Genomic DNA, 26,782 nt, shown 5'->3' with positions numbered 1-26,782 from the left:
GGGTGGTGGTGGCTGGTTTCGTACTCTCCCAAGCCTGCTTTGAGACTATATCCATTGTCCGTGAGAGGCTAGGTGTGTGTGTGTGTGTGTGTGTGTGTGTGTGTGTGTATACCAACTCAGGCCTCGAACTTCTGAAGAAGTTGGGGAGGAAATGAAGACACGAGCATGCAAGCTACCCTCCCAATATAATAAAGCTATATTACAAACTATACATCATATATTGGGAAAGGAACATTAGCGCACGGAGGAGGGTACAATTTGATAAAAAGGCCCAATGGAGAAGGACGCGTGGCCCCTCGTGCAGAGGTCAGGCCCCCAGGCCCCCACGATGGGAGAAGGGGATCCTTCCTCGGGTTCCTGGATGGCCACCATCATGAGGTCAGTAACTGAATGTTCTTCAGCATCTCGTCAAAAGCTTCCCGCGACGGCGCCTCGGCGTTCTGGAAGGAGACCTTGATGCGACTGTAGAGGCTGAACGACTGCAGCTCTAACCAGATGAAGCCGAAGCGGTCATCGTCAAACAAGACAAAGACCCCAGGGGTTCGCTCGGGGCTGGTGAAGCCGTGGCCTGCTATGAGGCCAGTCCCGTAGAAGCTACCAGAAGCAGAAGGAAAAGACACCATCAGCATTTCCCAAAAAAGTCCAGTTCTCACGTTCAGTTCAGATGTAAGTAGTAGAGACATTTCCAAGAAAACACAAAGCTGTTTTTCCAAAAGGCGACTGGACTTTCTTGGTTTTTTCCCTTGAAAACATTTCGCTTCTCATCCAAGAAGCTTCTTCAGTTCTGAACTGAACTGAAGAAGCTTCTTGGATGAGAAGTAAAACGTTTTCAGGGAGGAAAAAGCCAAGAAAGCCTTTTGAAAAAGGGACAGTCGTGACTTGGTTGACTGAGACTCTCCACAAATGGTACCAAGAAAAGTTCATCTGGGCTTCAGTTTAACACAGATCGGCCTTCTGGAGCACCAGCAATAATGGCTCAGTCCACTGACTCGCTTGCCACAATGGCAGTGTTTCTGCACCTTCGCTGGGAATTCTGGGAGTTGAAACCCACACATCTGAAAGTTGCCACCGTTGAGAAACGCTGCACTGCAGCCTTTAGCAGAGGCGCGACTGATTTATGTTTTGACCCACCATTTCGAAAGCTGTTTAAATCATCCCGCCCGATTTTGACGTGCATTATGAAATCAAAATAACAATGCAATCCTGCTTAGTTCTCCAAAGTGGGATTTTTGAAACTTTCCCTCCAGTTTTGACACAGAAAGCCAAAATATTGCCGGCAGGACTGTAATGACTAATTTTTAAAAAATAAAATCTGCCCCTGGGAGGGACCCAGATAATGCCAACGTGACCAGCTCCCAAGAAGGAAACAGCCTCCCCTTTACGTAGATTAGGAGTTCTTGGCAGAGGCAGGAATTTAAGGGACTCTCACTGAATATCCCAATCAACCTTATCCATGGGAATCTCCTAAACCTTTTAACATTACCATGCTCTGCAGGTGCGGGGATAATCCTCGTTTCGGGAGGCGATGCCACCTGGCAGGACAAAGGGGCAGGGGGCAGGGGGGGTGCCAGAGGCGGCTGCTCCTTCTCCAGCTGCCTCTGATCCAGCCCCCCCCTCCTCCTCCTCCTCCTCCTCTTGGCCGCCCTCGGCTTCCGGCTCCGGCTCCTCTGGCAGGCCTTCTTCCTGCTTCTGCTGCTCCCGCTGCACCTGTTCGCGCACCTCCAGCACGATCCGGGAGAGCTCGCTGAAGTTGCTCAGGTTTTCAATGTCAGGCAGCTGGATGGGGTGGGCCAGGTCAATCTCGACTGTCTGCTGGCCGGCTGGGATGTTGGGATCGCCCTGGAGGTGGTTGAGAAGCAAATGAAGGCGAATCTGCCTTCACAGAAGCAGCCGGCCAGGACTTTGTCCATCTCCTAGAGTCCCGCTCAGGTAGCTTCCTCCAAGCCCCCGTCTGCTTCTCCTCACCCCTCTTATCTTGAGCCACTATGCAGGTAGTCCTCAACTTACCACTGGTCACTTAAGGGCTGTTTGAAGTTACAGCCAACCTGCAAAAGGAGACTTTTGCGACCGGGCTCCAAAGTTCCAACAGTCAGGTCTTCTCCACAAGTATGTGGCCAGCTTCAGGCAGTCGCCAACGTGGCCAAATTGTGTCCATTTGCAGTGCCCCAGGGTCACGTGGTTGCATTTTATGAGGGTTTTGCCAGCCTTTATTTCTGGTTTTCATCAAAACTGGGCCTGTAGCAAACCACCGGTCCGCTTAAGAACTGCTGTGTTTCCTTTACGGCTACCACGTTTGCCTGATGACCATTGCAAAAAATTACTATAATCTTAGAATAAAAGTAGCATTTGCCCGCATGATTTTGGTTCCCTGGTCAAGGCTGCCTTGAAGGCTGGAAATCTGCTGGTCTTAGGCAGGCTGTCAGCTCCCTGCCTCTTGCTCAGGTGATTCCCTTCCTTCTGGCCCAATTCCGGCGGGATCCCAGCACCCGTCTCTTTGCACCCGCTGGCTTTCAGCTCAAGAACGCCAGGTGGAAAGCAAGGGGGTTACAGAGGCAAGCGAAGGGATCTGGACGCCCGGCTCTCTTGCCAGAGGCTGGGAGGGAGAATTATGAGAAGCTGAATCGACTTCAACAGCTCCCGGCAGCTGACGGGACTTCCTATTTGCACTTTTAGGCTTACAGCTGATTTTCAGTGTTTGGGTTGGTACTGCTGTGTCTGGTGTGAGGTATGTAGTCTCGGGAATGTTTCTGGGAAGCAGGACGGAAGCATTAGTAAAAATAATAAAAACCCACGGAGCAAGCCACAGTCTAAGACTCCAGAGGCTGGACCCTCCGTGCTCACCGTGATTTTGGTTCCCCTGGCCTTTCTCCCGTGGAAGCTGAGCATGACGATCTCCAGGCCGTGGCTCCCGTAGGTCCCTTTGAAGAGGCCCGGCTGGATCAGGTACTCCGGACTGCGCGGAGGGAGGTAAATGCGTCGGTACGTTAAGCAGTTGCTGGAACAGAAAAAGCAGCCCAGGATGAGCGAGAGAGGACTGGTCGGAACCATTCCCGTTTCCTGATCAATTCATGTATTTATTTCGATCAAATTTAGGTGCTGCCCGCCTCACTCAGCGATTCTAAATCAGATACTGTGGTGTGTGAACTTTCATCATTTAAAACAAAACTGTCTGAAATTAAAGTCTCTAGTCCATTTCCCAGAGAGGGACACAAGCTAAGGTCAGGCCTAATGAAATCCGTGGAAAACTGAAATGTGGTAAACATAATTTCCTGGATGCCTAGTGCAGAATTTTCCTTTAATCCTGCATGTTTTGCCCTCTCTCCATTTTCCTTGATGTCCGTAACTCTCTTCTTTTCCTGTTTCAATCCTGGCAAACTGGAAAACGACATTAGGGAATGCTGTTTCAAATGCCAGCTTATTCATAGGATTGTGGGTTGTCCCAATGGCGGTTTCTCCCCATTAGCCAGGCTGCTGTTTAATACTTACTAAAGGAAACTGGTGACTAAAATATGATGGGAAAATTCTCTTCGGCTGGGCTTAAATCCCCAAGAACCAGAAAGGTCGCATCCTTCAACTTAAGGGTCATTCTTTCACCTGATGTTTCCCAGGTAGGCATAGGAGTGGGGAAATATGGGAGTCACAGTAGAGGACGTTGGGGGGGGGCACTAGCTTAGGAGGAGGAGGAGGGAGCTGGGGTAAGGCAAGGGAGGAGAGGAGAGGTCTCCGCTGAGCCTTGCAGAGTTTCCCCAGGGATGTGACGGCCACCTTGTCAAGGGGCCTCTCGGCTCTCCTTTGCATCGCTGGCAAAGTCTGCTCAGGCGTTATCAGGAATGCAGGAACCCCCAATCTTAACAAAACTGGAGAGGGGAGGAAGAGGATAAGGGGTTTCCCCTTGGGCCCACAAGACTGCTGGTGCAACGGACTAGCCCGCTAGCACGCTTTGTTCCTAAATCAGCATCTGGCATCTGTCCCTTGGCCGAGATTGAGGGGAGGGACCAGACTGCCCCCTTTTTCCACCTACTCATATTGACTCGTGTAGATGAACTTCATCAAGATGAGCTCCTGCATGTGTTCGTGGAAAATGTCCTCCAGCGTCCGCCCCCATTCTTCTCGGAGCCACGTCCGGAACTCCTGCAAAAAATGGCCCAGGGTGGGGGGTGGGGGGAGGGGATGAGACAGACTGGTTGGACACAGCCCCTTCCGACCCTGTCCGCACTTCCCACTAGGTCCACCACACAGGGTGGGGTTCAGAAAACCAGCCACCGTCATTCAGAGGTTGGCTTTAGGGCAGCGGTAGGCAACCTGGGCTCTTTTATGACTGGTGGACTTCAGCTCCCAGAATTCCTGAGCCAGCCATGCTGAGGGGAAAGGGGGAGGTTTCCATGCTGAGCCATGCTGGCTCAGGAATTCTGGGAGTTGAAGTCCACGAGTCATAAAAGAGCCAAGGTTGCCTACCCCTGCTTTAGGGGATGCTGAGGCCAAGCTCACCTCTTGTCTCCCGCCCGACATACGGTGGTGGTCTGTCTGGTTGCACTTGGTCGAAAACTCGTCCTTCTTCACAATCTGTCCGTTTTGGGAAAGGGAGGTTGAGAGTCAGAAGCCCGAAGCCCCTGCCTGGACTGGGGGACCATGGAACAGAGGCCAGGGGGATTGTGCAATTTTCCTTCCTTCAGTGGGAAAGGGAGAAGAGGGGTGTGTGTCTCACCTGGATATGCCCACTGTGGGGTCCCTTGTGTCCGTACATGCACTCGACTGTGGCGCTGTGCCTCTCCATGAGGTGCACCCTGAAGAGGGGCTTGAACCGCATGGGGCCATCCACGTGAGGGTCGTGGGGGGTCAGGTACATCCAGCCAATGATGAACAGGCCGTCAACCTGCCAAGGGCGGAATCGGTGTTAATGGTAGGTGAGAACGACCTTCAGGAGTGGGAAGAGATGCTGCCTCGGGAACCATTCAACAGGAGAGGTGCATAACAGCTGCATAACAGGCAGAGGAGGAGGCTCAGACAGAAGGGATTCCCCCCCACACACACACACTTAATTTCTCAAGACTAGAGTGGGAGATTTGTGCTTGCAGACTGTCAAGCTTCTGTTAAGGCAGCCTTTACAATAAAGCAGAAGTTGCTCACCTGGTCTGTTTCCTGTCTGGTCTACCTGGGAAGGCTGGCAATAGGGGAGGGTCTGCCACTGCCTGCCTTCAGCCTCCTTTCCCCACCCCCACCCCCAATTGGGATGGTCGCTGTGCCCCAAGGCCTGTGTCCAAGCCCAGCGACCACTTCAGCCTTCCTGCTCAGCTCCATTCACCCCCAAGCCCCTCCCAACCTTTTAAGCTCCAGAGCGCGTTTGTGCTGCCCAGAAGATGCCTCCAGGGAGCTGATGAAATGGAGGGCTCCTGAAGTTGGTATCAGAAGTAAAGACACCGGGGAAAGGACCCATTCTACAAAATCCAGACAGGAGAGCCGCCTTTGATCACTGCAGGAGGAGAGGGTCTAGCCAACCACTTTTGAGAAGAGACGGGACAGCCACCTGCCTGAAATACTATAGGGCAGGGATAGGGCAACCTCGGCTCTTTTATGACTCATGGACTTCAAATCCCAGAATTCCTGAGTCAGCATAGCTGACTCAGGAATTCTGGGAGTTGAAGTCCATGAGTCATAAAAGAGCCGAGGTTGCCTACCCCTGCTATAGGGTCTCCTGCTTGAGCAGGGGGTTAGACTAGAAGACCTCCAAGGCCCCTTCCAGCTCTATTCTTTGACTGATTGATTGACTGACTCCAGGCCTGAAGGAAAGCATTCCTATGCCCCCCCCCCAAGCCCAGATACCCTCTCTCACACAGGGGACGTGACAGGAGAAAACCACATAAATCATGGACATCCCAGGGATGCAGTTCACACAGTATGTTTGCACCTTCCCCTGATTCTACTTTCAGGCTTAAGGCAGCCACCTCTGAGTGACCTATCTGAACTGGGGAATCTCTGGGCAGCCTGGGGAAGGAAGGGAAAAGAAAATAGATCTAAACCGCAGGGAAATCGCATGGTATATGTTCTAGGAAGAGCTGATGGGACACCTTCTTTGGGGAATTCCTCTTACAATCTCTTGCAAGATTCTACGTTTCACTCGAGTGGCATCTAAGTTACTTGGCTGAGACCTGGTGCCCGCTCTTTGAGCTGGTCCAACTAGAGAAGCCCAATATCAACCTTGGAAACTGTAAGAAAATTTCCCTAGCCTGATTGTCAGCATTGATTTAGATGGAGCTTGTCTGAATAACTGGAAATGGTTTTTCCTAGTTGCTTTCCAGTTGCCATTTATGGGATAAGCTGACTCACATGATTTATCTTCCATTTCTTTCCCAACCTCTACGCAATCTCTTCTCATTCTTCAAATACATCATAAAATCTCTTTCAAGCTGAGGTTAACTTCCTAGAATAAATACCATGCAACTTTCCTGGCAACAATATCCAACAAATTTGCCACTGATTTCTTCCAGGAAGTTTCTCTGATTTTCCAATCTAGCCCTGGATTGACGTCTCTCCTCCAAAGACTAATAGGATCTGGCCCTGCTCAGCTTTTCAAGATCAGCCAAGGTCATCTAGATTAGCACCTCTCAACCTTGGCCATTTTAAGAGGTGGGGATTTCAACTCCCATCGGGCTGGTGAATTCTGGGAGTTGAAGGCCACGTGTTTTAAAAGTGCCAAGATTGAGAAGCCCTGCTTTAAATGCTGCCATATCTAGATGAGCTTGTAGGCCTTGACGGATGCCATTGAATTGTTGCTCCCTGGAGGCAACCGTGTAGATTGCCTCCATGATGATCTGTCCTGACATGGTCCGCAGTTCTTCCAACGGGTGCCCCCATCAGCACGGTAACTGAGCATCTCCACCCGCTCTTCTTCTTCTTCTTTTTCGCTCCATCTTTCCCAATATTACAGAGAGCGAGCTCTTCACATCACGTGTCTGTAGTAGGATCGGTCGGATGTCCTACTTCACACACACCATGCTTAGGCCTTGACCAAACCATAGATTCCTTCGAGGACAAGAAAGGGAAAAATAATCTTATACCCAGAGAAAAGCAGAGTTCACACAGCACTCTGGACTTACCACCACATTCAGGAGACCCCCGTATGGTCCAATGTCTGGTTGCCAGAGACCTAAGATATGCCGGTATTGGTGAAGCACTAGGAGAACAAATGAAAAAGGACTCAGATATGAAGGAAAGGAATTCCTCAGTAGCAAAACTAAGCCCAAAGCTTGGGAGGGACAGGAATAGAGCATGCTGCTTACTTTATGGACACGTAATGACCCACAGACCCTATTCTTGCTCAGGTCTCAAGACAGCTGGCTGGGGAATTCTGGGAGTCTCAAAGATGCCAAGGTTAGGAAAATCTGTCCTAGAGCAACGGCTTTAGAACTGCGTCTCCACCCCCGTAAGATTGCACAGCAGGGCCTCTGACGTTCTCAGTCCCTGAATGAAGTCCAGGGTTTCAATGTTTAACTTGGGCTAATTACACGGTTAGGCAAGCACACTCCATGCGTTCACAGCGCAGAAACCACTGGTCAGAGGAAGGTACATACGGCAGGTGTAAACATCCCTGTACTCCATGTGCTCGTAGTCAGGAAGAATTTTCATAAAACGCCCCGACTTCACTCGCGGGTTTATACCTGAGCAGACACACCAGGGGACTGTGAAAATGCCGCTCGCCTACTCACGGCCATCGATTGCAAGGCTGACTTCAAAGTGAGGATGCTGCTGGAGGAGCTGGGCAATTTCTTGCTTCAAACCCTCTGAGACAATTTTTGGCCAAGAAACTTTAAAACGTTCTGCCTCCTTCAGTGAGTTTAGCCTCGTCAGAGGCCGTGTGCAAAGCGCTTAGATCTAGAATGATCTGAAGAAATTGCTAAGCTGAATTATCGTTGAGTTTGATCTGAATGGTGAGTTACGGTGTAGTTTTATGAGTCAAGGGTTTATTCAACAAACCATAATTAAGTAATACTGACGTGTATAGAGATAGTCCTTGATTTAAAACAGGTCATTCGGTGACCATTCAAACGTAGCAGCACGGAAAAAGGTGACTTATGACCATTTTTCACATTTACGACTGTTGTAGCATCCCCATGGTCATGTGATCAAAATTCAGACACTTGGCAACTGACTCGTATTTATGATGGTTGTGCAGTGTCCTGGGGACACGGGATCCCCTTTTGCGGCCTCCTGACAAGCAAAGTCAATGGGGTCACTTCACAACACTGTTACTAATTTAACAACTGCAGTGATTCACTTAACAATGGTGGCCAGGAATGTCGTAAAATGGGGCAAAATTCACTTAACTGTCTCGTTTAGCGACAGGAATTTTGGGTTCAACTGTGGTCATACGTCAAGGGATACCCATATTACCACAGGACACCTTTGTCTAAGACAAGTGTACAAGTTCCACATAAAAGTCAACTGAGAACTATCAGATCCAAAGGAATGGATGAGTAGGCTATGGCTTTTAGGCACCCTTCCACGGGCGTGTGCTCCACACACACACACACACACACACACACACACACACACACACACACACCCTGAGGCTGGAGTGAGTCACGATCATGGGGAAAATACTCGGGGAAGTACAGCGATCAGCCGCTAAGCCTGCTCAGCATAAACGCTCTTCATGGCCGAGAGAGCTGGGCCAAGGGCTGACTGCTTTCCATTCAGACATGAGGAGGGGGCTCAGAGTGATTTTAAACCCTGGCCTCTGGGGAAGAAGACCCCAAGACAGCGGCATCTGTCTTCCCTGAGAAGCCAAATGGGTGACTGTGGACAGGCTCACTCCAGCCATCCACATTTCAGATGTAGTGCAAATTTATTTTCGGAGGCAACCTAGAAGCTTAGGACTTACGCTTGGCATACACATCTTGACAAGATACTCCGGTGATTTCCAGCTTCCGTAGGTTCTCGCAGACGCCATATTCTGAAATTCAATGGAGGGACAGGTGTCACAAGGGACTGAGATGTGCTCTAATGCAATGCCATCTGCTGCCCAGAGCAAGCGCATGGCCTGCCTTGCTCAAGGGGAGCCTTGTGACCTCCGCTTAAAGCCCAAGTAAGTTTTCACCTTGGACCGTCCACACGGACACAGCCTCCAACACAACTGTTGTTCTCAGATGTCCCGCTCTGTGCCTCTCCCCATTTGCCATTCTGGCTTATTTCTCAAGTAGAGGCTACTTTAATGCCCACTTCCCTATCAACAAGCCAATCTCACATCTGTGCATTTGTACAGGTAAAAGATGCCAGCAGCCAACCTCGGAAGTCAATGCCTTTTGTTTCTTCCCTTCCCTTTCTTCACATTTTTTTCCCTTTCTCTACCGTTGTCCCTTAATTTTTGCATATTTTATGTTATAAATGAATAAATAAAAATGGTAAAAAAAAGACGTAGCAGCCAACAGGGAAGGACATATCCCTTGGAAGCAGTGAAGGAAACCTCTTCCAATATAAGTTTTTGCGCTGCCTGCCAATTTCAAAAGCTTGCCCTAGGAATCCATGATAACAATCAGGAAACACTCTGAATACTTGAAAAGCTGTTATGATAATGGATGTTTACAAGAAAAAAACCACCCTCTGGTACATCTGATCTAATGCAAGGAAGGGAAAGATGAAAGCGGAGGAGGAGGAGGAGGAGATTAAAAATCTTTCTCCACTGCAAATCACCAGAGGAATTAATTATTTAAGGTGTTCTCAAAGTGAATGTCATGGAAATACATAACTTTGAGCCTTTTCCTCTCATTCCGCAATCTATATAGCTTGAAGTTCAGGTCCCAGCAATAAAAAATGAATATTCGTAAGGAGAAATGTCCAAAGAATGATTGACTATAGCTCTGGAAATTCTCTATTAATTTTTACTGGCATGAACCGGTGACGCTTAACTTGCTGTCACTTTTGCAGGAAGTGAAAGCAGTAGGAACAATGCAATCCTGAAGGCGCAAGGCTATGTGTGGAGGAGGAGGAGGAGGATATAGCTGCTAAGAGTAAAGAGATAAACATCCCCAAGCAGTAAATAAATGCTGGGGAGGGGACCCATAGGTGTGCAGGCCCCCCTGTGCTCCTTGTCCTTAACAGTATAAAGCTGTACACATCTGGCTGTCGTTGCTCAAGCCTTTGCTAATGGGAAGAAATGAAATATCCCCCCCTGCCACAAAGGAAGACCGCCCTCGCCAGTGGCCAATGAACATCCCACTGAAAGAAGCTTGTTTCTTCAGCTAATAGAGCCAAGGGGGCAGCCAAAACACCCCTGGGTGAAGAGCATTCTGGCCAAAGGGAAATTCCTTCTTGCCAGAGTTTGGGGAAATAAAAACAGCCGTAGCCTTGCCAAATCCTGACCCAGGACTCTGTGCACACTCTGAGATCATATCCCCATATTTCCAAGGCAGCACTGGGAAGGGACCAAGTCTTTGCCAACGTCCGTGCACAAAGGAGAAAATAATGCTGGGTTGTAGCCTGACACCATACTAGCTGTTTTCCTCACAATGCCCCCAAACTTTCTAAAGCCAACACCATTCTGCACATCAGATGTTTGTCTGTTGCTGGTTCCCTGTGATGAACTTAAGCCAGGATTCAGACTGTTAGAAAGGCTGATTGCTCCCCAGCAGTTACTAAAGGCAAAGATCAGGCTGGCTAACATTTAGAAAGAAAACAAATGAGAACTAAGGGATTGTATGAGGGTTAATCAAAATAAAAGCAGGAGGGGGAATTTACTAATTCAGTCCACGGAGCAGTCATGAACATCTATTTATAGCCTCATACAAAACTGAATTGCAACCTCAGTGTCCTCAAAGTCATATGAGAGAGAGAAAGGCTATTTATTCCAGAGTTTCGTAAGACTAAAGGCAAAAACTGTTGGGGTTGACTATGGTATGGAGACCATAGCAAATAAACCACGAGTTCTGGTGCCAAAATGGAGCCACTCTGACTAGTAACCAACATGTGTTTGATGAATTCCTCCATGCTAAAGCAGGCAGCTCTTTGGTAAGTCTTTCTTTCTCGTCATCCAGAATTACCTAACTATTTTCTTGCAAGGTTTCCACAGAGTTAAATACGCTCAGGATCATTTCAACATCCGACAGGTGCTGCTGCCCTTAAATACACAGCCACACACCCAAATGGAAAGCCAGTGGTTAAGGTGCTGGATTAGTGGGAGGCCCAGTTTCCACGCCTCTCTTAAGCACTGAAGCTGGCTGGCTGACTTTCAACCAGTCCCTCTCTCTGAGCCCCAGGCGAGTGATCCGTATCCCCTGTATATCTGCACAGCCCACCTGTCTTCCCTTCTCTTCTCCACACTTCCTTGCAATTTAAATCTGCCAACAGTCCGGCTGTTTCATGTGTCCGATGAAGAGAGCTGCAGCTCAGGGAAACGTCTGCCTTTTAATGAGGTGGGAGTCGGACCCCTTCTGGGTTTTGTGGCTATGCTAGCAAATCTGCCATCGCACGCTCAAAACGTCCTCCAGAAATGGGAAAAAGGAAAAAAGAGAAGCACCCATGGGTCTCAGGATAGGACAGGCTACCTTATCAAGTTGTAGCACCTTGCAAGCCACGAAGCTGAAACCTGCTATATCAGATAAGATAGGAACCCAAAACAGAAGGTCAGAAAGAAAATTATGCAACCATTTGACTCCTTACAGTACTTTGCCTGCTATTTTCTCCAGCAGACATTGGTCTCCGCTTTAGAGAAGCAGGCATTGTGCCACATCCAGTGCCTGTAGCATAATAAAATGAGTTGGTTTCCCAAAGGGATACACTGCTGTACAGGAAAAAAAGTTGCCTCATTTTTAGAAGACATCATTTAAAAGAGGTGTGCTTTAAAAAGACCTAACTGTAGAAAGAAATGTAGGAACTCAGACTGCTCAAGAGGTCTGCTGAAGCCTTCGGTAGACGGAGGCCATATACAGCATCTTATCTGGCTTTCCTCACAATAGCCATCATGGAGGAAGATGGCGCTTGGCCCAAATCATCTCAGGCAGGATTTGAGACTCAATGAAGTCCCCTTAAGAGGAAGTTCTGGGTCTCATCCAGTCCAGGAGGATGAGTCAGTGCTATCGCCTTCCATATCCCGAGACCGAGCTCCCCCCCCCAAGCAGGAGAGAGCCAGCGCAGGCATCCCGAGAGCATTGCCAGGCTCTGCCTTGGGCAGACGCAGCTGCGCTCAGGCGCCTGCCCCCAACCTCCTCCGTGCCAAGCCCAAAGGCATGACTTCATTGCAGGCAGCAGGCGCAGCAGCAGCTACCGGGAGAGCAGGGCCAGGGACGGTCTGCATTAAGGGCCCCCGGGGCAACGGTACAACCGCGGTGCTGAAGAGAAAGAAGAGGTGGGCAGGAGCCGGCAGAGATCAGCAGGACACAGGGGCTGCGAAAGGAAAGGGCTTTTCCCCCAGGTCTGGCTTTGGCAGCGGGAGAATCACCCGTATGGTCAATATTCACTATCCTCCCACGCCTCGTGTTAAACCTAAGCAGGGCTACAAGGCATGGCCCAACTCTACAAACTAGTTGGATGAACTGTTTTAACACGTGCACACTACGCTGTAGATTTACACAACTGCACTCCTTGAAAGATGCAATTAAGCTTCAGATTGGGCTACGTAAGGCTATCAAAACGAGGGATGACAATAACAGGTATCAAGATTTAAAACAAGCAAACACTGGCTGAGTTCACGCCACACAGTTAACCACTTAGACCTAGCCAGATTAGTTTTAGCTTTTTGTGTGTGCGTAGCTTAGCACACTGGGGAAAAAATCATGACTGTTTCCGATTCAATTAGGTGAATCCATAAAATGGGCTCAGTCAATAATTAGGTTCAAGATACTGCGCGAACTAGTTACTACAAATAAGTATGGAGTTATTTTTGAGTTTAGGTCAGAGGTCTGATTATTCTTGGCAACTGGCTTATAATCACACAGCTATTTCGACCTGTTACTAACTGGCTGAAAACTCAGACTTCTCCATTTACTTCCTAGAAGTTATCCAAATCAGTCCTATGGCTGTGAAAGGGACTTTACCAAGCTATTCTAGGTGGCCTCTCATTGAAATTCATCTGCTCCATTTTTGTTCCTTTGCAACCTCTCCCCTTGGGAGGCTGCCCACACCCTTCCTTGCAAATTATCACTAAGCCTTCTAGGGGACAGAATCTTCTATGTGACTGTACAGTTGCCTGGAAAGAATTTCAAAAGCAAAGGAAAAGAAAGTGGTGGAGACTTCAAGAGGCTCAAGGGATAAATCTCAAGGGATAAATCTGCCCGGTGCAAGGAGGACCTGCAGGATCTTCCCTGGTCATTCCTGGCTTATTCTCCTCTAAGAATCCCCTCTCTAAAGACCCCTTTTTTCTTTTCTCCCTTGCCATATGCTAAATAAATAAATCTTTTCTCCCCAAGTGTGTACCAGAACATGCCCTGGTCTTTTAAGAAGAGATTGGACAGCTACTTGTCTGAAATGGTATAGAGTCTCCTGCTTTAGTAAGAGTTGGAAGACCTCCAAGGTCCCTTCCAAGGGTGATAATGATGATGATGGCCCTAAGAAGGGGCAAATCTTGGTGCGTCTCTCCCTGTTTGTTTGGGGTTTTTTTGCCTTAAGTCTTGGGTCTCTCCCTTAAGACAGCTATAAACCTGCACCTCTAGGAAACCTGCAGGAAATCAGCGCACCTGTCGGCTGTCACTTCTCCAGCTTCCTGATATACTTTTGCCAATATTTGCTTGTCAAGGGTCAATAGAAAAAACAGAGGTTTTGGCTTCTGAGGTCAGAGGTTTAGTTGCAATTGCCTTGAAGTTACCCGTATATTTTAAGGACAGCGTGAAATGCCACTCTGTGGGCCATCCGTTGCCTTTGCCACTTGGGATACAACCCTCAGGTAAAAGGGCCTTTTGCACAGAGGCCAACGTGGTTGGTTGGTGGGAATCTCTGTTCCTTCTGCTGCAAGAACCAAAAGCTCCAATGCCAGGGGAAAATGCCAGAGTCGCCTCTTGGAGGCATGCGCGGCAGATAGATGGATAGATAGATAGATAGATAGATAGATAGATAGATAGATAGATAGATAGATAGATAGATAGATAGATAGATAGATAGATAGATAGATAGATAGATAGATAGATAGATAGATAGATAGATAGATAGATAGAGATTATAAATAATCATAAACAGAGACAGACATATAGTTAGCTGATTGATAGATGTAAATAGACAGATAATAAAAAATGAAATAAAACACAGGGACCCTCTTGAGCGCCGGTCTGGGGTCTGCAAGCGAGGCCTCCCAGCGAGTCCCTCTCCCTCCTTTCCTCCGGGGCCCCCTCCCCCTCCCCGGGTCGGCCTGGCGGGCCTCACCTTCCCGGCAGCGCCGGCGCCAGATGGTGTCGGTGCGGAGGATGCGTCGGAAGGCGCTGCAGACGAGCGCCAGGCTGGGCAGGTCGGTGCCGGGCAGCGAGCCGAAGATTTGCACCAGCAGCTCCGGCGGCAGCTCCAGCAGCGAGAGCGGCGCTCGGCCGGCCGCCTCGCTCCCCGCCGCCGCCGCCGCCGCCGCCTCGCCCTGGCCGCCCTCCTCGGGGTCGGTGTCCGGCTCGCTGCTGTCGCCCGCCGCCCCCTTGCGCTGCGAGCCCCGCCGCCGGCAGCCCCGCGCAGGGCCCACCCCGCACAGCCGCGCGCACACCGCCATCGCCGCCGCCGCCGCCGCCGCCGCCACCCCGCTCGGGCCGCCGCCGGGATGCTGCGCCGCGGCCAATCGGCGCCCGCCGCTCCCGCAGGCCCCGCCCCCGCCCGCCCCGCCTCGGGAGGGGGCGGGGCCTGGCGCTCCCCCAGCCGGGGGGCTCTCGCGCAGCCCCGCCGGGGCTGGTGCGGGCTGGGGGGCAGGACCGCGCGCCCCTCCCGGCTGGGTTCTGCGCAGCCGTTTCACGCACCAGCGCTAGGAGGGTGGCAGGGAGGAGGAGGAGGAGGGGGGGGTCCGTGGGGCGCTCTGAGCTGCGTTGCCCTCTTGCAGACGTTTCATGACCCAACTGGGTAACATCATCAGTGCCAGAAGGGAGGGGGGTTTGCTGTCAGTTTATAGTCTGGTGCAGGGGTAGGCAACCTCGGCTCTTTTAGGACTCGTGGACTTCAACTCCCAGAATTCCTCAGCCAGGCATGCTGGCTGAGGAATTCTGGGAGTTGAAGTCCATGAGTCATAAAAGGGCCGAGTTTGAAGACCCCTGGTTTATAGTCTGGTGCAGGGGTAGGCAACCTCGGCTCTTTTAGGACTCGTGGACTTCAACTCCCAGAATTCCTCAGCCAGCTATGCTGGCTCAGGAATTCTGGGAGTTGAAGTCCATGAGTCCTAAAAGAGCCGAGGTTGCCTACCCCTGGTCTGGTGGCTTCCCTGTCTGCAAGAAACGAAGCAATCCCCCTCCTCCTCCTCCTCCTCCTCCTCCTCCTCCTCCTCGCAAACCCAACTCCCTTCTAGCACTGATGATGTTCCCTAGTCTGGCTGGTGAAACGTCTGCGAGGAAACCAATCAGGCTCGAGAGCCCCGGCGAGCCCTCCTCCTTCCAGCTGCCAGCTCCGAAGGTTCGCCTTTCTTGGGGCTTTTCTCCCGCCCACTTAGCCCGGTGGCCACGCCCACGGGCTTCTCCCGGCCGCGCCCCGCCTCCTGAGAAGGGAGTCCCGGGGCGGCCACGCGAGGGCGCCCTCCTCCCCTCGGGCCGTCCTGCCCTTTCCCTTGCGGGGCTTTGAGCCAGAGTTTGGCAGAAGGCGGCTCCCAAAGCGGGGCGCCCCTCCCCGGGGCAGCCCTTGTCCCGCAAAAATGCCTGGGCACGCGGGAATTGCAAAGCCCCCACCACCGCCCCGCCGCTGCCCACCGGCTTTGCAAGGGGAGGGGAAATTTAAAAAATAAAAAATAAAAAAGCTGGCGTGCCCCGTGTGAGGCTCGAACTCACGACCTTCAGATTATGAGACTGACGCGCTGCCTACTGCGCCAACGAGGCTCCTGCCGGAAAGCTCGCTCTGGAGCCCTCTTGAGGCCGAGCCTGCCCTTCCCTTTTTGGGGGGGAGATGGGCTGGAAGGGTCCCGGAGCCCCCCCAGCAATGCTCCGCGCGACCCCTTTTCTCCGGTAGTCCGAGGAGTGGAGTGCAGGCCAAACCTGGCCGCTGGAAAGCAACGGGTGGCTGCACCAAAACCGGCATGAAATCCTTTGGGGGAGAAAAAAAAACTCACTTTCACTCATAAATAAATGCATTATTAAAATTGCATTATCATTAAAAAATTGCCTCCGTGCAGGGGGTCTTCCACCGCCGTGTCGGTGCCCGCAGGCGTCCCCCAGGGCTTGTTTTTAATGTCCCAGAGAGGTTGGTCTTGTTTTTAACCAATATTTTGTATTCTGCATAATTCATATATTCAGTGCAGGGCAGATGTTGAAAAATAACTTCCCCGGAAGCATGCCTTACACATTTAGAAAGGCAGCCTACTGTGGTGAATAACCTTCCACTGTGGCAAAGAACCATCGCCAGGTTCAGTCGTCTGCTGCTGCGGGTTCAAAGCAGTGGATCAAAACTGCGACCGTCATAAGTACGAGTCAGTTGCCAAGCCTCGGAATTCTGATCACGTGACCACAGAGATGCTGCAAACAGTTATTAGGTGTGAAAAATAATCATAAGTCACTTTTTCCCCAGTGCTGTTGTAACTTTGAATGGTCACTAAATGAACTATTGTAAGTCAAGGACAATACAACTTTTCAGCAAAGAAAACAATTGCAGCAATTACAGTCTGACCAGAATTACTGAACGTAAATATAGGATCTGATGCATGTTTAATTAGGAGTAAGTTCTTTTCTCTTTGCCCATATTGATAATAAACCTTTACTGTCAAAGTACAACATGTGTACATTGAGATTAGCTGAGCCTCCCCCCCCCCGGCCCCCGTGCTCTCTCCCCACAACACACAGTGTGCGGTTTTCCCTGACAATGGCCAACTTTGCCATCCTGAGCACTTTTGCTTTGGGATTAAATTCCACTAACTCCACGGGATTTATTTCTGAGGAGTCATAAACACAGCTCGTCGACAGGTTGAATCGAGGGGGTCCCTGGTGCTCTCTGAGCTTGCTTGTTTTCTCCCAGACGTTCGTTACCCAGACTAGGGATCGTCATCAGTGCTGGCCATCTTAGCACTGACTAGCTCTGATGATGTTCCCTAGTCTGGGTAATGAAACCTCTGCGAGAAAACAAACAAGCTCAGAGAGCACCAAGGTCCCTGCCTGTCAACCCTCAGCTACAAATATTCTCCTTTTAGAGTACAGGTTGAATCTCATGATGTCGCGCACAAGGCAGGCAGTCAAGGAGCCTTGAGGGAATGACTCATCATTGCTCTGGCTCAATGCATTTTAAAAAATCAATCATCATTAAAAATTCACCACACCCTGTCACATTACTGCCACAAAGAAAGAGCCATTGCTATTGGCTTATACATCTGCAATACAGGACTCTGAATGCTTCAGGTTTAACCACAATTAAACCCGAGAGATCATAATCATAACCTGGCTTGCTGTTACCTAAATGCTTTAGTCTATAGGGATGGCCCAAAATATTGTGTGTGTGGGGGGGGGTCAAATGGTTCCTCCTCGCCTTACACACACACCCAGATGGAAATGTACACCAAACCAGTCAAGTGATTTTAGGATGCAAAGCATAAAATGGTACAATCTTTTTTGCTGGGAAATTCAGCCATGGGGTGGGCTATGGGCTCTCAACCCTCAAAGGAATGTAATGCTAACATCACAGATGCTTTCCATATTCTCTTTGGAAATCCAGTATCTTCTACCCTAAATTATACTAACTATCCTTAAAAGCATATTTTCCAATGCTTCACACTTTAATTCTTCTTAAACCAGGCTTTCAAATAGTCACTTCAATTAACTTATTTAAAACATTTCTATAGCTGCCCATTTCTATAGCTGGACAGCTCCCAATAAAATCCTTCTGAAATTCACACGAGTCAGTTTCGAACATCTAAAATGTGCCTTTTAGCCCTAATAGAGAAAGGAATTGAGTTTATAAAGCGCATTTGATATGTAATCGTAGATCATCCAATAGGATCAGAAAAAATGTTAAGCCCCAACAAGTCAGCTATTTCATGGTTTAACACAACATTTGCTCCAGGCTTCCTAGTTCAAAAGCAGCTAAATTTTACAGAGAGGTCGCTGATGGTATGATGCTTTGTAGTTGCTGGACATAGGCATCCAGAACAATTTACTTATCTCACGTGTGTGGTGTGCTACATACATGACATCACTTATTGTCAGCTCCAGTTCTTGCATATATCTGTCAAAGTCATCTTCCTTATTTTGCACACTCACTCACACGCCCATGATCATCCTGCCAGGTGAATGTCTATGGAGATTCTCAGTCATCCAGGTCATGGTTGCCCCAAAGAAAAACAAAGTCCATTTGCTTCTTGAAAAATCACCTTTCGTACTGCCAGGGGAATATGCCCTTAGTAGAAACTTGGTTAAACAGCCTCACTAAAGAGGTGATGCTAAGGAGTAATCCACTTTATTCAGCATCTCTTTTCCATTCCTTAGATGCAAAGAAAATGTGCCAAAAGACTCTTCAAGTCTCTGTGCCAACAACAACAGCTTTATGACTTTCATTATTTGTTGGACTGTGTACTGTGAGAGGGACTAGAAACATTCGCGTCCTGTAGCAGCCTGTCCCTTGGCAGCTGTCCCATTGCTCCGAAGGCGCTTGAAGGATGGGTTTTGACTCTCTCTGGAAAGGTCCTGGTATGTTTTCCCCAGGCCATTCCTTGCAACGAGGATGATGAAGCGGACAAGCCTGTCAATTGCAAGGATGGAGCCTTATGCAGCACAGGAAATCCTTGAGTAACTAGGAATGAAGATCCTGTCATGGAGGCCTCTGGCTCCAAGCGCAAGTCCTGCTAAGCCTGAGCATGGCAGCACCCTAAGGGTCCCCAGTGGGGAGGCAGATGGACACTGGGGCACCACAGGTGGGCTTTTAGCAGCCAGAAGCTCTGAGCGAAATAAATAACCTCCAAGCAAAATGTGCCACGAATGAACCTGGGGAGTGAATCTTCCAGCTGCCAAATGCATCTGCAGCACAGCTCAAGGAGCAGGTTAGATGAGGGTGAGGATGATGGGCTCTGTAGCCCAGTAAGAACGATGGGAGTTGTAGTCCAGGATCTTGGAACTTAACATTTCTGGCGCTGACAAAACAGCCTAGGAGCTGGAGAGGATGGGAGAGCGTCAGGCCTAACTGGATGAGACCGATGGGAGTCGCGATCCCCAAATTCTGCCATGACGACAAGGCTGGGTCGCCATGGTAACCGCGGCGCCGGGAGAGGAGCAGTTTGTGCCCGACCCGCGCAAGCGCGCTGGCGTCCGCCTCTTCTCCGGGGAGCGCCGATTGCGCAGGCGCAGCTGGAGCCCAGGCGGCGCCGCAGCCTACCCTTCTGCCGCTTCCTTCCTCCTCCCTGTGACGTCAGAGCCCGGGAGGCGGGGCGGCGCCGGTCAGCTGACCCCGGGAGGGCGGGGGCAGGAGGAGGAGGAGGAGGAGGAGGCCGGGCGCTGCTGAGGAGGCCGCAGAGACGCCGCCGCCGCCGCCGCGATGCCCTCGGAGAAGAGCTTCAAGCAGCGACGCACCTTCGGTGGGCCCGGGGGCAGACGGGCTGGGGGCGCCGCGGAGGCCGGCAGAGGCGATGGGAGTCGGAGTCTTCCCCGAGGAGGGCGGGAGGAGCGGGGAGGGGGCCCGGCTCAGAGCTGGGATCCCGCTTCCCTTTGGCCGCAGCTCCTTGGTCCCACACAACAGCCCTGCGGAGGAGGCCGGGAGGGAGGAGGGGGCAGGGCGAGGGAGGCCAGGGGTTCCCCCCTCCCCGCTGGGAAGGATCCCCGCGACCCCAACCCTTTTCCCCAGGAAGCCCCCCCCAGCGCCTGGCACCTGCCCCCCCCGCCGCCCCCTGAGAATACTGAGCCCTCCCGGGGCCCAGCCATGCCTCCCCACGGGGACCCCCCGCCTGGAGCTGGGCAGCCTGTCCGCGCGAGGGCTGCCTGTGCGGCTTCTCGGAATCCGGGCGTAAACAGGCCTGGCGCCCGTCACTTCCGCCTGGCAGGCGGGCATCGTGGGCTGGCTGGCAGGCACGCCTTCCCTGGGAGCCCGGCGGGCGCCGGGTTGCAAGTGCCGGTCAAGGTTGGGAGGCTGAGCGGGTCAGTCGGGTCAGGCAGGGCGATCCGGGTCCTGGGGCGGTTATATGGGGGGGGGCGGCAGGGGCCTTCCTCTGCAAATGGAGGGGGGGGGAATAGCCCTGCAGCTCCCCAGGGAATCGCCTGTGCCCGGCGCATTGCCAGGGTTCCTGCAGCAAACGCCAATCCTTCCTTCAGGTGTCTAGTAAGACGACCTGATGGGCACCTCCGAAGAGCCGGGTTAGTTGTTGTGGTTGTGGAAAGGCTGAATCACAGGTGATTATTTCCCTAATTGCATGGCTGGCTGCCATACTCAGGGGCAGGTGACTTCCCACAGGCCAGAGGCAGAAAAGCGGAAGAAAATATTGAAATGGGTTTTACGATTGTGAATTGGTTTGTTTTCTACTGGAGTTTTAAGTTCAGCTGTTAAATGGAATAATTCAGGCTTAAATGTGATTTTCTTTCTCTCTCTCTCTTTCTGCATAAGAGGACTGTGTTTTGTGTGGTTGATTCTGTTTTTGTTCTGCCTAAACTGGTTTTCCTGCTCCTCTGGTAAGGTGGAAGAAGAACTGGGACTTTGTTTTGTTTTTGTGCTACTGAAAATGAAAGTAAAGGTCACATTTGCTGCTTGTTTTCCTTTAGGAAGCATTTATTGTCCACCAGCACTGCAAATAGACCCATATCAAGGTGTGGGGTGGGGGAGAGGAAATCTTACGTAGAACCTCGTCTAGGCCATAGCAGTAGAAATAACCGCTGGCTACCTTTGTATTTTTTGAAGGGGTTCAAAGCTGATTTTAAACAAGCCTAATTAGTTTCTTTTTGTGGGATAGAATTTAGCAATAACTTTACTTTTTCCCCTTTTAGAACAAAGAGTAGAAGATGTCAGACTTATTCGTGAACAGCATCCAACAAAGATACCGGTGAGTTGGCTTCAAACTGGTCCCTCTAATGGTGAGACTTGGTTAACAGTATCAGCAATATCTGAGGGCAGAGGGTCTAAAGAGTTAAACAGTTTGTTGTTGTTGTAGTCATAATTAGCGAAAGATACTTTGCCCTGTGTTGTTTATTTTAAAGAAGGTTACACATTTGTTTTGCTCCAGAGCTCAATTTCTGATTGCAGCTGCCTTTTCTTTTAATATGTAACTGACTGGAGAAAGGAAATAGATTGAAATAACAGGGAGAACTGGATTCACAAGCTTCCGATTTATTTTGAGAGAGGAAGATCTAGAGCAAGAGAAGAATTCATTCCTCCGATGCAGTTTGAAGCTCCTTTTCGCTAATTCGTTAAGATGTTCTTGATAATATTTCTGTGGCCCTTGAGTGAAAACTCAAGATTGCATGTCACAAAGGGACCAAAAGTATACTTCTATTTGAAGCATCGCAAGACAGCAACAGAATCATTACTACAAAATAATAAATTCGTCCAAATGAATAAAGCCATATTAGATGTTGAAGAATGAAATGATGCCTATGTTGATAACTGGTAGCCTCTCTCAATTATACTATTCCCAAAGGTCTGTTCCCTGTTGTACATCTAGTTGGGAAGAAAATACAGACGACTTCCAAAACTTTGTGAGCTTGTGTAGGAAATAAGGAAATAGTGATAAGAGCTGGACAGATCAGGCAGAGCAATAACAGAACAAGAGTTGGAAGGGACCTTGGAGGTCTTCTAGTCCAACCCCCTGCTCAGGCAGGAAGCCCTATACCCTTTCAGACTAATGGTTAGCCAATCTGTTCTTAAAAACCTCTGGTATTCTTGGGCACTGAACACGAGGCCCAAGAATAGTTCTGTTCACAAGGATTTCTCAAATACCTTTGAACCCTATCTGCTTTTGTTGACTTCAGCCTTTTGCAGCCCCTGTCCCAAGAGGGGCTTGGGCAGATTGCCGGGGGGGGGGAGGCATTGGAGTTAAGGATATTCTCTGAATTAATTGTCTCTTTCTAGGGTAAACCTGCACACTCTTCTGTGCTGTAGGATTGTGTACCTAGAATAGAGGTCAGCCACCTCCCATAGGGCTCCTGACCTTGTACCCCTCTTGTCCTGAGCCTATTCCAGGGAAAGATGCCGTTGCTTTAAAGAGCATCTGATGGGCTTTGTTCAGAACATTTAAATGAAAGGAAACCACTACCGCCACCACAATGTTAAAATGACAAAACTGGATTAGAAAAAAGTAAAAAAGGGGATTTCCGTCCTCTGGTCCAATGATAAGCCCAGGGAGGGTGCAATGTGACTGTGCTTGCCTGATTTTGCTGTCTTAGATGCTTGTGCAATTCTTGGGCAAATCCCACTGCAGGCAGTGTGCAGTTTTTTAAGTTCTCCTGCTCACTGCAAAAGATAATATGAAACCATCATTTCCCAGTCATGTTCTCAGAGCAAGGAACAAAATTCAGAATAGCCTGACTGGCATTGTCAGTATTGTAGACCAGCTGGGGGCCTTATCCCCCACCCCCTTCCTGCCCTTCCCTCCGGATTGTCCAGATCAATGGCTGATTAGGCTGCAGCACATGTTACCCCTCCCCCCACCACATGGTTAAGGGGGTCTTGTGGACCAGTCAGGAGAGTCTTTTGCCCCTGATCCGTTTGCAATTTCAAGGAAGGAAATCAGGTCAACTGCATGGAACAGACTCCTGAAAGGCCATTGGATGTAGCTGCTGAGATGATCTTTGGAAATTAGTAAAATTTATTTATCTCTCCATCATAAAAGTAACCTAGCAGAATTTGTGGTCTTTGGGAATAGCCTGTGAACTGAAGACATGATATCAAGAGTGTCGAGTTGGATGAGGGAGTAATTTCCATCAAATAAAGCAGTAAATAATGAATTTGTTCGTTTTCTTTTTTAACTTACGTAATTGATTTGTTTGTTCATATATGTTGTAATACAGTACTTCTAATCCACCCCATCTGCAGGGATCCTGGGCAGTTTGCAACATCAAACAGGGGGAAAAAATATAACTAGATGAGAATTTGTACAAGAAAAGAAAAATCAAGGCCTGGTAAAACTCAAGATAGGTATTATCATCAGCCAAAATTAAAATCAGCATATTTACATTTCTCCTTTTTTCCAGTGCCAAATGTAGCAGGAAATTCTCAAAATTCTGTTTGATTTCTAAACACACAGCCCTTTGTATTGAAACTATGAAATCTGTTACTTTGAAGAACATTGGTTTTTAGGTTTGAAGCCCAAGTAATCCTTTGCTTTCCAAAAAGAACTAACAATGGGGCAAGCAGTTGCATCCAGTTCCATTTTTATACCTGTCATATGATCTCTTTAGTCAAATCGACACTGGCCTGTCTTAAGTAATGGCAGCAGTTCTGCTTTAAATAGGCTTACATAATCTCTTTCAATGGCACCTCTCTCTTTCTCAATGACAAAAAAGTTGTCAAGATGCTCCTTTGCTTAACAAAGAGCCAGGTTATACCGTATCAGGCTGTAAGGATCAAGCATTCTTCTGTAATAGGGTTCAGATTGATTTTTCAGAGCATGTAAAAATTGGTAAAAAATACAAACAATAGAACTCTTTTGAGCTGATCTTTCTGCACAGACTGTCTGGGAGCCAATCTCATTGAAATGTATAATTTATATTGTGTGGGCATGCATAGGGTTGTATTATGAACGTCTTGGATGTAATGCTTGGCTAATCAATTCCTTTAGAAAACAAATGCAGTTACTCTGTAGGTTAAAAAGTTTTCTTCTGGGGCCATATTTACAAATGGCATCATTTCCTCAGTGGCCTCAAAAGAGCAGAGATAACGTCTGGGCAAATGTTGGATTGATGATGATGATCTGTAGTGCCTTTTATTTAGAACCTCATTTTTGTTACTTCCTTGATTTCTCCTGCAATCGCCTCTATCTTCTCTTGTTTTAAACCTATCATGATAATTCTTGACACACTAAAGCAGGATTTTCATTAAAAGAAAGGCAACTAGATCCACGAATATCAATATACCCTTTGTGTTGTTCAAGGTGTTGGTTTTAAATACTGCCGAGTAGAAATCACAGGTAACAATATGAACCCCGTGCTTGTAATACCAATGAGCATGGGTTAGAAAAACACAGTTCCATTTTGTGCCAATCCAGCCATAAAATGTGAATTTAAAGTTGCGTGTCTGTCACTTTCCAATGTTTGCTTCTACTCTCGGCATCTTTTTCAGGTAATTATTGAAAGATATAAAGGAGAGAAGCAGCTTCCGGTTCTGGACAAAACAAAGTTTCTGGTCCCCGATCACGTCAACATGAGTGAGCTTATCAAGATAATAAGGTATTTAACCTGTAATCATTTGCATGCAAATTCACTTTTTGTGATACCTAAGAAACAAAAGGCCACCAGTTTTTACTGGGACTCTGTTGGCTAAGAACTCTAGGAATTGTTGTTCTGCAATATTAGGAGAACGTCTAAGCCGAGACAAGCTACTATAATGGATAACTCAGCCAGGATTCCACAGGGCTCAGCTGACTTGTGGCAAAACCCAGATCTTAAAATGCAGCCTATCCTCCGCTTACTCAGGGGTAAAGCTGAAGACGGGCGGGTGCTGTTGGGCGTTGCTGACCGAAAACTGCTGGTTGTCCCAGAGGTGCTTCTCCAAAAGGCAACTGGACTTGCTTGGTTTTTCCTTGAAAACGTTTTGCTTCTCATCCAGGGAGCTGCTTCAGTTCTGACTGAGTCAGTACTTTTGGGACAACCGTGAACTCAATAACATCTCCCTAGACCCCTGCTGGTTGGTATGGAGAAGGGTGGGTCTATTCCAACCTGAGCAAACTAGGTGGAACCTGGAAAAGGATCCCAGGGTCTGTGCAATGCATTGACGGAGAGGAGGGGGAAAGGATTCCATTTTGTCAGCCCGTTCAAAATCTGTGAATGGCCTCGGTGAGCCTGGCAGCCATTGTCCTGGCGGTGGTGGCAGGCGCCCAGTCCCTGGAGGTCTGCGTAAGAGGGAGAGGCTGAGAAACGCTTGGGAAGATCAGCTGAATTGGGGGGATCATTTCTGGATGCGATAAAGGGGACGAGATTGTCATCCCTTCCTTGGGGAGTTCCTGAGGCCAGTTGGCCTGCAGTCGGCCTGCTGAGCCGAGCGCTGGTGCTGGCGTGGGTGGCACACCTTTCCTGAACCGCTTCCTTTTCCCTTCCAGACGGCGGCTGCAGCTGAATTCCAATCAAGCTTTCTTCTTGCTGGTGAATGGACACAGCATGGTGAGCGTCTCCACACCCATTTCGGAGGTGTACGAAAGTGAAAAGGATGAAGACGGATTCTTGTACATGGTGTACGCCTCTCAGGAAACGTTTGGCATGAAATCCTCCATGTAAACCTCTTGTTCCCCCACCGGCTTGTAGCCTAGCCTAGTTTTTATCCTTCCCCCCCCGCCCCCGCCCCTTTGCTCAGAAAAAAGAAAGGGATATCGCGCCACTGATCTGCTCAGAGTAGTTGTGCTTTGCGGGATGTTCTTAACATCCTTTCCTTTTGTTTGTAAATATTTAACAGATGAGTGCCAGTATTTGGACAAGCAGCCCAGCTTTGTAGACCCGCTATACATTTGCACAGGCATACTTGCTTTTTAAAAGCCTCTGGAATTGGAGCAAGACCCTAACGTGCATGTCGACAATAATAGTAATAATAAAAATGGTGTTACTCAAAACATAGGAACTGGGGTAAATGTTAAATAGCCAACTGAAATACATCTGTGTGATATATCCTGCTAATTTATATTTCAGCTCCTAAAAACTGCTTCTCCTCAAAGGCAGAAGTTAAAAGTCTGCCTCTTTCGTTTTCTTGGTATTTGGAAAATCAGTGCACGGGGGGGGGGGGAGAGAAAAGGGTTAATTCCCTGGTATTGCTACTTTAGACAATATCAGCAAAACACCAGATTGCTCATTATAACTATATACCAAGCATAGCTTTAGTTTAGGAAGTGTGTATTTTAAAAATTAGGTTATGTACTTAACAGTTAAGAACGTTGCTCCAATATATTTGTATTCTGTCCTGCATCTTTTTTTCTTTTTCTTTTAATCAAATCCGCCCATCTCGCTCTCCCAAAAGAGGGCTTCCCTTTATCCTTCAAATGGTAATAACAAGCAAGCAGTCAGATCAGGTGCAGGCGAAGGCAAGCTTTTTAGCCATCACCTTGGGTGTCTTCATCTTTTCACCCACCGAGTTCTTGAACAAAGATTGAATCTGCATTGCATCCATGCTGAAATCCTTGGCTTCCTTCCGTTTTAATTTCACACTGAACATAATTTCACTTTATTAAAGTCTAGACTGTATCTAAAATGACAAAAGAGTGCGTGTGGATTCGATTGCTACAACTTTGTATCTGCTGCATGTTGACTGAATTTTCATTTTGTTGTGAGTCCTGTGCAGAAGTATTTCAGATATCCGTTTGGATACTTCAGAAATGTAAATTTACTGTTATTTATGAATTTGTAGGTAGGATGGTGTTGTAGAGAGCTGACTTCCAGCAAGGAAGAGAAACCAGGCTGAATCTTAGTCCGCTGCAAGCGCTCGGCCTGCCAGCCAGCTTGTAGTTTGGGAATTAACCTATCCAGGGTTTGCTTTCAAAATTGTCACTGTGAGATCTCACTGTAAAAATGTAATGTCTTCTGTGCAACTTCAA

The 26,782-nt window shown here is 48.9% G+C and overlaps 2 protein-coding genes across 3 annotated transcripts; one reads left to right on the top strand and one right to left on the bottom strand.

The window, feature by feature from the left end:
• Positions 1-168: 168 nt before the first annotated feature.
• FBXO31 (F-box protein 31) lies at positions 169-14,686 on the bottom strand. Of its 2 annotated transcripts, XM_081336135.1 has the most exons (10): positions 14,344-14,686; positions 8,879-8,950; positions 7,569-7,655; positions 7,095-7,171; positions 4,706-4,873; positions 4,489-4,563; positions 4,022-4,131; positions 2,842-2,995; positions 1,484-1,839; positions 169-594 (listed from the first exon to the last, which is right to left on the bottom strand). In XM_081336135.1, the coding sequence occupies exons 1-10, from the start codon at positions 14,669-14,671 to the stop codon at positions 372-374; spliced, it is 1,650 nt and encodes a 549-aa protein (XP_081192261.1). In that variant the 5' UTR covers positions 14,672-14,686; the 3' UTR covers positions 169-371. The 2 variants fall into 2 exon arrangements, with proteins under 2 accessions (XP_081192261.1, XP_081192262.1); XM_081336136.1 differs by lacking the exon at positions 7,569-7,655.
• Positions 14,687-19,488: 4,802 nt separating this feature from the next.
• Positions 19,489-26,447, top strand: MAP1LC3B (microtubule associated protein 1 light chain 3 beta). The gene is made up of 4 exons (XM_081336138.1): positions 19,489-19,642; positions 21,039-21,094; positions 24,328-24,434; positions 25,304-26,447. The coding sequence occupies exons 1-4, from the start codon at positions 19,603-19,605 to the stop codon at positions 25,476-25,478; spliced, it is 378 nt and encodes a 125-aa protein (XP_081192264.1). The 5' UTR covers positions 19,489-19,602; the 3' UTR covers positions 25,479-26,447.
• The last annotated feature ends 335 nt before the right edge of the window (positions 26,448-26,782 follow it).

This window comes from Vipera berus, assembly GCF_964194415.1.
Source record: "Vipera berus genome assembly, chromosome: 10".
Taxonomy (NCBI): Eukaryota; Metazoa; Chordata; class Lepidosauria; order Squamata; family Viperidae; genus Vipera; species Vipera berus.
The sequence above is the reverse complement of the archived record's forward strand: the minus strand, read 5'-3'. Positions and strand labels throughout refer to the sequence as shown.

Excerpts from the sequence above, each read along its gene's own strand:
- MAP1LC3B (XM_081336138.1), top strand. The coding sequence starts at position 19,603 with ATGCCCTCGGAGAAGAGCTTCAAGCAGCGACGCACCTTCG. Across the intron at positions 19,643-21,038 it reads CAAGCAGCGACGCACCTTCG|AACAAAGAGTAGAAGATGTC; the intron begins GTGGGCCCGGGG and ends TTCCCCTTTTAG. Across the intron at positions 21,095-24,327 it reads AGCATCCAACAAAGATACCG|GTAATTATTGAAAGATATAA; the intron begins GTGAGTTGGCTT and ends CATCTTTTTCAG.
- FBXO31 (XM_081336135.1), bottom strand. The coding sequence starts at position 14,671 with ATGGCGGTGTGCGCGCGGCTGTGCGGGGTGGGCCCTGCGCGGGGCTGC. Across the intron at positions 8,951-14,343 it reads GCGCCGGCGCTGCCGGGAAG|AATATGGCGTCTGCGAGAAC; the intron begins GTGAGGCCCGCC and ends ATTGAATTTCAG. Across the intron at positions 7,172-7,568 it reads CAGGGATGTTTACACCTGCC|TGCTTCACCAATACCGGCAT; the intron begins GTATGTACCTTC and ends TTGTTCTCCTAG.